The 13,238-nt window shown below is 33.6% G+C and overlaps 1 protein-coding gene across 10 annotated transcripts in view; it reads left to right on the top strand.

Moving 5' to 3' along the window:
- LOC139123156 (prostatic acid phosphatase-like) overlaps window positions 1-13,007 on the top strand; it is a 50,976-nt gene extending 37,969 nt beyond the window's left edge. The window contains exons 11-13 of one of the 10 annotated variants that reach the window (XR_011549613.1): window positions 672-815; window positions 2,319-2,386; window positions 7,258-13,007. Coding sequence is in view for 8 of the 10 variants with exons in the window: in XM_070689214.1 (XP_070545315.1) it covers window positions 672-839; window positions 7,159-7,361 (371 nt within the window). In the remaining 2 variants the exon portion in view is untranslated. Of the gene's footprint in view, window positions 1-671; window positions 840-2,318; window positions 7,129-7,158 lie in introns of those variants that run through there. The other 9 variants (XR_011549612.1, XM_070689218.1, XM_070689216.1 and 6 more) reach the window with 9 other exon arrangements.
- The last annotated feature ends 231 nt before the right edge of the window (window positions 13,008-13,238 follow it).

Genomic DNA, 13,238 nt, shown 5'->3' with positions numbered 1-13,238 from the left:
AATAAAATTACTTTTTGAGGAAAAAAATAGAGTGGTCAATTAAAAGAGTGGTCAAAGTGATAGGGTTTTTATGGTAAAGCTGGGCTGTATAAAGATTCCTCATGTGCTATTTATAGTAATTATGCAATCTGTGTAAACAGTGCCATGAAAGTGTAACATGATTCCTTATAATGCTTTTGATGACCTTGAACTTCTTAAGTTTCAAACATTTGTCTCTTCAGTGTGCTTTCTCTCAGTATGTACAGTCTCAACTTACTCAACAATATCCACCTTCTTCATCAATACATTTGTCACAAAAGGTTATTCTCTACATAACTCAGCAGAGCTCTGTCAACTGTTGAGTTGCTTGATTTTTCAAAACCGCTGGTCAGACAGCTTTAATATTTGGTTTTCAAGTCCCTAGGATGACCTTAGTGAGATAATTTCATACAGTCAGGAAATACTTAATTTTGTATCCATGTCTATAGTAGCTTCAGGGACTTTGGCCCTATGTTTTTAAATATTTTCTGTTTGTGAAGATTTTATGCCAATCATTTGTTTTAATATTATCAGTTTGTGAAGATTTCATGCCAATCATTTGTTTTAATATTATCAGTTTGTGAAGATTTCATGCCAATCACAAACTCGACTATTTATTTTTTTGTTTTATTTTATTTTCTGTACTGATTCAGGGTCGGTTGTAGCAGCAGTTTGTGTCTTCATAGCGGTTGTATTCTTCTGTGCAATTTGTTTTGGAGTTCTTATAGACCCAATCAAAGGCAGTGGGAAGAAAAAGTCCATGGATTCTATGCAACTTCTCCAAGACGATCTTCCAGGTAGTGATGAAGAAAATGATATAGGTGTGTTTTCATGATGCGCTGCCCTCTATAGTTGCTTTCATGGCTTTCTTTTGTTTCCACAACTGCAAATCTTCATTCCATGTTTCCGGACAAACATCTCCTATTTTCTTTAATATCCAGCAACATAGAGTCATCCATATATCAGCCTCACTTCACAAAGTTTACCACAATCCATTCAATTACTTTCTGTCATGTACTGTCAGTCTACATCATGTGCATAAGCTGTCATGTAAGATAAAAGTCAGTGAATAAGGTGAAGGGAGTTGTAACCTGTTCACACCGATTCCCTTTAAACATGTCCTCAAATACCATTGATAGCTATTGGTTTGGGAGAAACCATTGGGAATAAAGAGTTAAAAGAGACTCAACTTAATCAAAATTGTTTGGTGATTGGTATTGTTCTGTATTGCTACCTTTTTGTCCTGTTGATAAAACAATTTTTAATTGGTTTATCAGAAATTGACACACAGGTTGTCTTGAAACATTATACAGATGTACCTAAATGTCATAATTTTCACACTAGCAGATATTGAGTCAGTGGAATAATTAGATTTTGTTCTTTAAGTTAGCATTTTTAACAGAGCTTTGATGACTGCACACTTATCATTTGTCTATCACAAAGGAAATAAAACTTCAGAAAGAAAGATGGCAAAACAATATTAAAAGATGGTGACAAGTAAATATCCGTTACTTGAGGGCGCTCTTTACACTCCCCATCTTACAGGAAGCATAGAGTGTGCCGTCAAGCCACGGATCTTGACCATTCCTCTGTTTAATTAATGGTTTGCTAATGACAAGGTGAACAGGAAAATGTTAACTATTGATATTTCATGAGATAATTTGTTGCATTTTGAAAACGGTACTGGTTGTACTGAACAGAATTTCCATTTTCTGTATTAAAATATCAGCTCTGCTGCACAGCCTAAATTGACTGAATTTTGTATTTTGATGGTAACTGACTGCCTCTTAGATTATTATACAGTAGTTTGTTATCATCACCATGTAGGTTTGGCAATTTTTTCTGCTGATTTTGTTGACTAATTTGTTTATAAAATAAGTAAGCTTAAGATAACTGTAGTGAAGTGTTTGTGTCAAAATAATCAACCTAGCATTAGACAAAAATAGTTATGAAATTACACTGTAAATTGAAAATAAACAAAAAAATTCAAGATATTTAGAGTACCAACCAACCTAGTTGAAAATTGGCTTAGGAGAAAATATAAAGAATTAATTCTTTGACAAAAGAAACTCAGATTTTTTCAGTCCTACATTTTCTCTCTTGGAGAACGAATAGATTTTTTTTTACAAAAACATTTTTGCTAGACAGTACTATAAAATATTTTAATCTACCAATTTTAAGTCTAAAGACACTACTCTTTGAATTTAAATTCGATATTGTGGCATTGTTTTGATCAATCAATTAAAAAAGTTCTATATTCATTGATTGTATAATTATTTGTAAATATGTTTATATTGCAGGTTTCTAATCATAATCCAAATTGAATGACAATCGACTTTTTCTTTTGAATATAGCTGTTTTATATCAGGTAAAATCCATATAGCTTAATCCATTCAGTGTACCTCTGACACCTTGACCCTTGACCCTTTCTGACCTCACTTAAATCCTTTGAACCTTGACCCTTGCTAGTGAGTGACCTTTGACATTTCATGGGAATGTACCCCACAATACTTGATATATACCCTGATACAAAGGTTCAGACCTGAAAGAGTTAAGTTTCATCTCTGTTCAGCTCACTACGTAGCATAGACTGAAAGATCCGTTACTTGATGGATCTCTCTACATTCTCCTCTAAGATGGGGAGAGTAGAGAGCATCTTCCAATGACAGATCTTTCAGTCTACATGTAGCAATTATGTCTGTTACTTTTACAGACATTGAATCATTAGTTACTGTGGTTCTAAACCTCATTCATGAACTCAACAAGTAACGTGTCAGTCTTTATTATAGTAGTGCTTTGCACAGCACTACAATCCTGTGAAAATTTTCAAGTTTTGATGCACAGTAATTTGATCAGTATAGCAACCTCAGATTACTGAAGTTACGACTATCGTTGATAAAATAAATGAAAAAGCAACATTTTGTAATTGGAAAAGGTCCACAGAATTGTTGATATTGTCAAAAACCTATTCTATCAGTGTTCAACAATACTAGCTCTATATGTTTCTCAGCAAAGTATATATTCTGATGCAAGGGTTCAACTGTTTAGTATTGACAATCTATACCACGGAGTGTAATGATTAAAAAGTAATTCAAGACAAAGTGCTAAACGTAATAGAATTTGATAATGTATATTTCAAAGCAACCAACATTTGCACAATTTATGCGAGAAAAGCTCCCACAAAAAAATCAGTGGGCTATAGTTGTTCATAAAATATTTTCATCCATGAAAATTGAAATTAGGTAGAAAAAAAATTTAAAATTTATACATAGCCATAGTGACTTTATGACACATCAACGCAAAATAAGCATATCAACTTTACTGTCAGTTTTTTTGAATTTGCGTTTGTCGTGATTTCAAAAATCATGTGTCTCAAAGTAACTTAGGGAGTCCTTATTTGACTAGGTAGGGTCAATGACATTAAAACATCACAGGAGGTCTGTAAATAATAAAAGGGGGACTCTCCCTCTTCTCCTTGCAAATAAATGGAACAATCCATTTTACTTGTTTTATTGAGCAAATGGACTGTTCCAAGATAGCCAGGCTTGGATGTTTAATTACTGTTATATGAAAATGAATGAAAAGATCAATGATAATCAATGGACAGCAGCATTTCAGTCTAAGCACATAAAACATGAACAGATAGAACAATGAAACAAGGGGAATTCCTTTGAAACTGGGTGGAACACTCGTAGAGGCTTAATTACACATGATTCTTTGTTTCTGTAGCTATGTGCTTTTTGTATTTCACCTTTCTACCAATAATTCTTCATAGTTTCGTCTTCAGCTTTTCTTATCACATTGTTAAAGGGACAATATTGCCATTCATGTTTATTACTTTGATTATTTTGTCAACCATATGAACATTTATTACATGTATGTCAAGATGACTGGATATGTATGTGTCATTGTTTTTCAAAAGTCCACTGAAATCTGTAAGTTAAAAACGTAACAGATGCTTCAGTGATGTAATGTCTCATAGATACCTAAAAAAGTTCTATGTTACACAGTGAAATGCCAAACACCAAGTGAAATCCGAGAATTAAGGTAGAATGCACATTGTGGGGACAGATATTCGGACTCTCAAATTTCTACAATTCTTTTCTGATCTACCACTTGTGGGGGCTCTTTTTAAAACTCACGGTGAAAGAAAAATATCTTCACCATCTTAGTTATTCAAAAATTCAAAATTTTATTTACCCCATAGAGTTATCACAGGGATGGCGGCCATTTTGAATTTCAAATATCACAAGATGTTGGGTAATTTGTTTTGATAGTTCAAAACTTTGCACAGTGACCCCTGATTTTTATTGTGGTTTTGACAAGAGAGTGGTTGAAAGTTTCATTCAGGAAAGTTTGAGCGAAGGTTTAAGTCTTTCACTTTCAAGGTGCATACTACCTTAAATTCACATCAGTAAAATTATATTAAATTATATTATATTATATTAAATGAAACAAAAGCATTGGAATTGCTTGTGAAAGTTGGCAATATTGTCCTGTGAGGTATCTCTCATTTTCCTTTCATTTTAAACTTGTTAAGACTCCCTGTAGTGTATCTTCATCTTTCAGTTCAATCTCAGTGTTTTGTTCAGGGTGGTGAACTGGTAACTTCTCACAGATTTTCTCATTTGCTTCACTTAATACCACTTGGCACTGCCAAATGTAAAGCTGGATATCTTAGCATTTTGCACTATAATTTGATCAAAATCAGATGTGAAGATGTTGTTAGTATTCAGCTGTGTTTATTGTTAGTCCCTACTAACAAAGTTTGGGGGGACCTGTAGATTTTGTCATGTCTATACATCCTTGTGTGCATCCATACATCCATATGTCCGTTCATGCAAATTTCTTAGAGATGCCAAGAGCGATTTCTTTCAAACTTGGTACAAGGATTACTCCCTATGTATACATATGTACATTTATATGTACATTGATACAAGCCAATATGACCATCATTTCCAAATTTATTAACCAAGTGGGGACTATGTCATTGACAATGAAATTGAAATTGAAATTTTGAAATTAAAACATCAGCTGATCTCAACACTCCACTCCTGATTTCAAGGAAATTGGTACTTTTACTGGTATGTTGGTGTGCATTTTATCATAACAGACTGTTAACTGAACATCTTCTGTAATCAAACATTCTCTTTTATTGTTGTTGCCTTTTCTATCTTCACTTCAATTTCATACATACAGCTCTCAAACGAAACCTCCTTTAAATCCCTATAAAAGTTTGAAGTGTTGTTTTTCTGTTTGTATTTTACACCGCTGCCATTGGTACACGGACAAGCACTGTTACCTTGACACAGACACATGTACTTTGTGCATTATTCATCTGAGGATTGAAAGTCTTTTCATTAAGAACACAATCTTTTTTCTTTAATAGTCACATGACAAATCATCTTCTATGGTGTGCATATAGAACTTCTCAAATGTTTTTTCATCTCTCAGTATTCTGAATGTTTTGTGAAGTAAAAATTGACAAAGGCGGCTATTACAAAAACAGGTCATGTGACAGACATTCAGCATCTGTAATGTTGATATTTTGGTATTTTTGATTGTCAATATCCTGACAAATCCCAGCAATCTGTCATGTTGTTGCAGCACTTGTTCAGCCTTCAGATGATAAAATACCCAGTATTCAACAGTATGTACATTTTGTGATTCCATGATATCTGTTAATTTGAATGTACCGGTAATTGTTGAAATCATTTGAAGTACAGACATTAGAGTGTTTTTTCTGTGTGACATTGAGTCGTAAAATCTCATCGGGGTTGTCCAATCACATCACAAATCTGCCCTTCTGACAAAGAAATAATCACGTTACAGAACAGTAACAATGTTGCAGAATATCGGGGCAGTTCAGCCATTATAATGAAATGTTTTACAAAGGCAAACTTTGTTGACTCTTTGAATAGTGAACTTTTCAACAAGTTAGCTAGAACAGTATGGTTTTTTATTCTCAGTACAAAAACATTTACACAAAATATCAAAAGTTACAGATACTGTCCAACCAACAGCCTGTCATATGATCAACCTCTTCTACCCTTTTGTCACAAACCATTGCTACATCACTTTATTCTCAGGGGATAAGTTGCACCAGTCTATACTGAAATGGGGGTGTGAGGGTGGGGATGAGGGAGAGACTGCTGTCTTTAATTCCAAGGCTGGTTTCATGGACTCATAAAATTTACAAAGATAACTTTAACTTTTTTCAGTTCTCGTCAGGTAACTATAGATGTATGTTCTTTAGGTGTTGTTACGAAGGCTTTGAAAAAGGGTGAAAATTTATACAACCACCTTTGAATTCACTGTTTTATGCAAATTTTTAGGTTAGTCCCCAGCCAGGCAAGTGGTAACCCTTCCAATAGCTGCAAGTCACAAGGTGTGGAACTGTACAGTCAAAATCTTTGAATTTTAAAAATCTTCTGGAAGGTTCAGGAAAATTTAAGTAGTTACGTGCAGTTTATGAAAAGTACTTTAGATCTGTTGTTGTGAAAATATTGTCACAAGGTTAGGAACCCTCTACGACATATTGGTAGTAATATGATTATCCCCGTAGTAAAATTGTGTTTTATACACAAAAATTTAGGAAAAATCCTTTAAAAGTGTTGTAATTTTTCATTTGTATTAGAACAGTTGTGGTTATTATCTAGACTGAATTATAGCTCTGAGTTTAATGCAAGGCAAATTTTAATCCCATTTGCAAAACTTCCAATCGTTATGTTTTTCCCATAAATTTATTTCATGTTTGTACAACTCTGAAAATTGATAGAAAATATACTAACCTTTGAATTTTACTTTCCATATGATAAGTCAACTGTTTATGTGAAACATGAAGGTCAGTTCTTTAGAAGTTATCTGTAGGATTTGGAACAATGTGAATTTTCAGCAACTCAAATCTGAGTCTTATCATTGTTTATTCACCAGGTGTTCATTTGCATACCATGTATTCATTTGCATAAATCAGTGACTACAACTAGTCACAATCTCTCATTACTTTGATCATTTTCAATATCAAGAATGAATGAAATTTGTACATGACATGTTTATGTAGTAATTTACATCCACTTTGTTTTGTAATAAAATCCATTTTCATCATCATTTTATCCTGTCTCTTTTCCATATCCATGGTAGTTTCCGTCTTCTTTTCCCGATCCATGCTGGTTTCCATCTCCTTTTCCCGATCCATGCTGGTTTTCTGTTCACCAATTAAAAGGAAAAACTCCCTTTCAGAGCATGAACTTAAAGTGATGGAATACAAGGACAAAGAGGCAAACCATTCCGTAAACATCATTCCGGAACCAGAAGCATCCAACTGGGTGGAAATCAGAAACTAGTGAACCAACAGAAAGTACTTCAGAACCAGACTGTGTACACGATATTAACAAAGAGAATCAATCAGAGTTCGTTATGAACCAGAACAGAAATGCTGTTCCACATGTACTTCATTGGCTTGAAATTAAAATGTGTGATGGCCAACATTTGCTGTGTGCTAACTTTTCCACTCATAGAGATGAATTTTTATAAAACAAAAAAGTTTTTTTTTTCAAGAAATGAAAATTGAGTGATGTTTTTGAGTTCTTGCATGTAATATTTTTTTTTTGTTAGGAAGATTTCCTTCTGTTAACAAACACAAAGTAATATCTTTTGTTATGAAGTGTTTAGTCTGTAGGGTACACGGCACCCCGGGGACTGATTCAGACACTCAAATTTTTACAATACTTTTCTGATCAACTGCATGGACTCATTTTAAGCTCTTTGAGTATATGAAGTTTTTAGCATCTAGTTTTTTTTTTTGAAAATCAAAAATTTTGCTAAAGAGTTAACACTGAGATTTGCAGCCATAATGAATTTCAAGTGTTCCTAAATGTTTTGTAATTTTTTCTCCACTACAAAAATTTGCATAAATTTGCATGATGACAACTGATTATTATTGTTGATGTTGAAAAAGAATGGTTTAAAGTTTTTTTTAGGAAAGTTTGAGTAAAAGGTTCTGTTACAAAGTTTCAAGGCACTTACCATTTTAACATAAGAGCTATCATAGTGTCTATACCTGAGAACAGACTTTTAATTAATGTTTTCTTGTAGAGACCATGTCAATTCTTTTGTACTCATTTTTTTATAGCTTTGAAAAAAAGTTTCTGCATGAGATCAAAACAGGTATGTGTTCTAATTTTCAGAAAAGTACTCATATCTTCTGTCATTCTTCAGGTAGATTTCTCTTGCATTTGATATTGTGTCAGTATAGTAGCACTCTTTCTTTCAAGACTCTCTTCTTTTGTATGTAAATATAGTTATGAGGTGATTGGGGTTTTTTTTACCTAGGTTATCTTGGCAGTTGCATCTTGTGTTTACATGCATATCATACTACTGGAAACATGAATTTAAAGCCGCAATTTTCAATCCCAGGTTCTCGCATTAGTGGAGTTCTCCTCCCGGTCAAATGCTTGGCCAGTACGATGTTGATTTCTACAATATTAATTACACAGACTGATCTCAATCTTTTGTCACCTTTTGCTAATCCTGCAAACAGAGTTTATACAAGCGTTTGATTAACGGTCGGTTCAAATCATGAACGGTCATTGATTCCCCACCACCAATGCTCGAATTTCCTAAAAAACTGTCTTCCAGTCGCGTTAGAATTTGAATATAACCACAGAGTTCGATCGGCAGCAGCTTCGTGCTGACCGCTTGACAGTCTATCTGCGTTTTTGCGGCCGGAGAATACTAAAAAGTGGCATTTTCTAGAGCGTGTGCCCGCATGTTGCCAATTTGGTGTCCACTTACACAATGAACGCCGCCATAGCTTTGCGGGCTTTTAAAGGGAGGCTACGCCTTTAAGCAATAAACCACACCCAATGGTATAGCAAAGCAATATCCAGTGACAGGTATAACACAAGATTTTGGCTAGTTCACAACATACATTATTAGTACCCATTACTGGCATGATTTATAGCTAGAATATCATATCATATCAGTATTGAAATTCTGGTAAAAAAATGAGATTTTTCTCTGACTGAGAGCTTATGTGTGTTCAATTGTGTTATATCATGAATATATCACTGTTATTTTCATGTCTCGACCAATCAGATCGCACCATCTGTGCCATTGTGTAATGGTATGATATAATTAATATTTAACAGCCTCTTAATCAGCAATATTCTGTGTTTTTCACTTTAATTGCTTTGTTTCACACAATCTACTTTATCAACCAAGATATTGCAATACGGTCTTTTACATGAGGACCATGCTCAAGGAATTTTCGAATGATGTGAAAAATATATTTTGTAGCATTGAAACAGCTGCCCTATCTACGTCTGCTGTTCCAGTTTCCAAGCAAAGACCGTGAAAGATTTATAACTTAGATCTTGTCATGTTTAGTCACAAATTTTCTTTGAGACTGATTATCTGAATGCTTTTGACTAGTGGGAATTGAAGTCTGTGAAAATTATCACAGAAATACAAAGGAGTTGCCGATGCCTCATTGTATGTCCACGGCAAGATTTCCTAGTTAAGCAAAAAGTTCATTTGGCAATAAATGAATCTATTGATCAGTTTGCAGAAACAAACATTACGGTAGTTGATTTACACATAAGTTCAATTTAACTGCAGTTATTCTGATGAAAATCACAGTTACTGTACAAAATTCTTGATGTATTTTTAGCTCACATTTGGTATACCAATGTGAGGTTATCGTATAGGCTGAATCAGTTCATTTGCATCCGATTTGCATGTCTGTATGTATGTATGTATGTATGTATGTATGTATGTATGTCCGTCCACATCAAAAACACCTAAACCGCAGCACCTACTGTCTTAGTATTTGGTGTACAGGTGCACCTAGGGATGGAGATGTGAATTTGTTCAAATGAACTTGTCAGTGTCAAAAATATGCAAATGAGGGGAAAAAAGAAAAAAACACTGCAAATTGCTAAAACTCTGTAACCGTTGGTTAGATTGGGTTGAAACTTTTTTTGCAGGTTCCTTTAAGTATTCTAAAGTAAGTGTTCAAAATTTGGGATGAAATTTGCATGTTTCTATTTTGGGGGAATTTTTTTCAGTTTTTAGTCAAAAAATGTTTTTCTCTGAAACCACTCATCTGATTGCTTTGAAAGTTGGTATACATGTTCCTCAGGATGACTTCAGTCAAGTTTACACAAATTGAATTGAAATTTTCATATTTGTAATTTTGGGGCAATTTTCCGAATTTTTGGTCAAAAAATTTTTTATTCAAAAACTACTAATCTGATAGCTTTGATTTTTTGGTATACAGGTTCCTCAGGTTGATCAAAATCAGTTTTATGAATATTGTGAAGATATCTTTAATTTTGTATTTTTGCTGAATTGTTTGGTTATTTTTCTCATTTCAAGTAAAATTTATTCTTCTAATCTCTGAAACCGCTAGCCCAATTGCTCTCAAATTTGGATTGGATGTTTGCAAGAGTGTAATCCTTCTAATTGTTGAAATTACGACAAAATTGGAAATATTACTGTTTTGGGGCAATTTTTGTCATTTTTGGTCACAAAATCTTAAAAAATATTTTCTTTTTAAAGCCCCTGGACAGACAGCTTTTATATTTGGTGTACAGATGTCCAGGGATGACAATAGTTACATATGTTGAAATTGTCCTGAAATATACAAGTTTGTATTTTTAAGACAATTTTGTCATTTTTGGTCAAGAAAACCTGTTCTCAAAATTACTTGTCTGATAGCTTTGTAATTTGGTACAAAATTCCCGAGGGATGTTGTTAGATAAATTTTCTGCTCAAAGTGTTGGGAAACCCCCAAATTTTTATATTATAGGTAATTTTCTCAGTTTGTGACCTTCAATGACCTACACCAACCCGGGATATGTTGTGAGAGAGTTTCGAAGGCTGTGAACATAATTTTGTCATATTTCATATCAATTTGTAGTAAAATTTGATCCAGAAAACAAAGTTGAGGAAAATTTGGTCATTGCAAACCAATTTTTGCAACTTTTGCATGTAAGACAGACAAGAACTGATGAGAAATTTGGATCCAGGATAATTCCAGATGTCGTAATCCCCCCCCCCCCCCCCCCCCCCCATTGGAAGGCATTTCACTATCTGTAACTGATTTAAGTGCTGTTTACATTCGAATGATAAAACATTTCCAAGGTTGTAAATACATTTCCTACCAGCTGGTCTTATGTAAGGGGTGGAACATTTGATATTTAGGAGGGGCTAGGGGCTAGAAGATTGATGAGGTAGCATTACTTTTTATCAGATCCCTTGTACATTTTTTCCCATTCTTTATTTTTTCCCTACTCTCCCACATTTTCTCTTTGTCAAGCCTTCTCTGGCTAATTTTTTTGTTGACATTTGCTTATGTATATAGGATCTGCTTGTCCCATTGCTATAGAAGTTGATATGCATGTTCCTAAAGATGACCTCCAGTACCTAAGTTGCAGACCTTACTTGCTTTTGTCATTCTTGTTTTTCTGGTTTAAATATTTCTTGAATTTACCAATCCAAACCAAATGTGAGCACACTGTCCTTGACGGTATTTTTTAACTTGGAAAAAACAGTCGTAAAAATTTATTAATGGCTTGTGCAAAAAAGCTGACTCATTGCATAAAATAGAATGTTTGTTTTCAACTGGACAATTAAGCCAGAAATCTGTATGAATGGGTACAGAAAATGATAGAAGGAAAATGTTTTTTCAGCCGACCACACTGCATTTCCAGGGTTAACATTCCATAGTGACAGAATCCTTCAAATGGCTGTTTGTCAACTTGAACTCAAGCAACACAGAGGTGTACATTGTTTTCTAAATCAACCACATTGTGTAATATATTATTCACATTACATCAAGTGCTGCTTTATACAATAGTTTATTTTGTGAGATTTTACATTTCCTGATGGAATGTTTGGAGATTATTTCATTTTAATCTTTAAATTGTGTAAAAAACAACAGCTGTAAATACACATTGGAATAATTTTGTACTTTATTTACAGAAATTTTGATATCAGCAAATAATTGATAAAATTCATCACCAGATCATAAACATTTGATTTAGAGATTTAGAGTCTAAATATCAGGCAGCTACAGACAGATATAGATCCACTAGTTGTAACCTGTGAGGAGTTTTCATTGTATATTTTGTCTTCAATGACAACAACAGTTTCTTGTTCTATTCCCCAAAGCATGTTGAGATACACAGTATTCAGCTTGTCAACTCAGCCTGTACATGTATAGACTGTTATTGTTATTGTTGACAAGTGAATTGTGGTCTGGACTAGAATTCAAATGTAAACAATAACAGTGTATTTTACACTAAAAGATGCCGTGTGGAGAAACTAAATTGTCGATATTTCCACAGACTTTGATTAGTAGAAGAATCACTTGCAATATATTATGTGAATAATATAAAAAATGTAATTTGGATGATATAAAAAAGTTATCAAAAGACATTTACTATTTAAAGCAGAAAACGTGATAACATATTCTTACTATGATTGTCAATGATATTCAAATAAGTTTTTTGCATCACTTGCTGTCTTCAAGTTGTTTGTAGTTCATTGTCAAACAGTTTTCATTCACTCACAATTTGTACAAATGTTTTCATGTTTGGTGAGTACTATGACACAGTTCATTCAAACTGTGAAAAAATTAAGAAAAGTTTACTCCTAGGATATTTTTGCCATGTGTCATCATGAAGTTTTTCTAAGAAACCAGGTATTATATAATTACTTTGAAATATGTACAAATTGATTTCATAGTTCTTGAAATGCGTCGAATAGTAACGGTATCACTGTGGTAAGGTGTTTATGTTACAGCATCAGTGGCATTTGCCATTTTTGTATTTCATTTTGTTTTATCATTTTTGGTCAACTCGTGTAGCTTGACAGGCCAGAAAGCTTTGATATGGGTTTGTAAATTTCTAAGGCTTTCAGTGTTCATGGTTTTACAAGTGATTCTAGACTTTGATTAAAAAAGCAATTTCACATTTTTAGAATTATTTTTAGTCTGTTGAATTTATGCAATTGCTTACCCTGATAATTTCTTGGATGATCAAGATTTAGCATTGTTTGTGAATTATTCAGTTCTGTCACAAAATTTATTAAGTACTTTGAGAACAAGATATCACAAAACTGAAAATGTTTGATAAAATTTTGTGACCATTTGTCAGGCACAGTAACAAAACTATTGGTTGAAGTCGTCAAAACCCCAGTGTGAGAGTTTGGACCCT

Source organism: Ptychodera flava, chromosome 22, assembly GCF_041260155.1.
Source record: "Ptychodera flava strain L36383 chromosome 22, AS_Pfla_20210202, whole genome shotgun sequence".
NCBI classification, from domain to species: Eukaryota; Metazoa; Hemichordata; class Enteropneusta; family Ptychoderidae; genus Ptychodera; species Ptychodera flava.
This window is presented reverse-complemented; position numbering and strand designations above follow the sequence as displayed.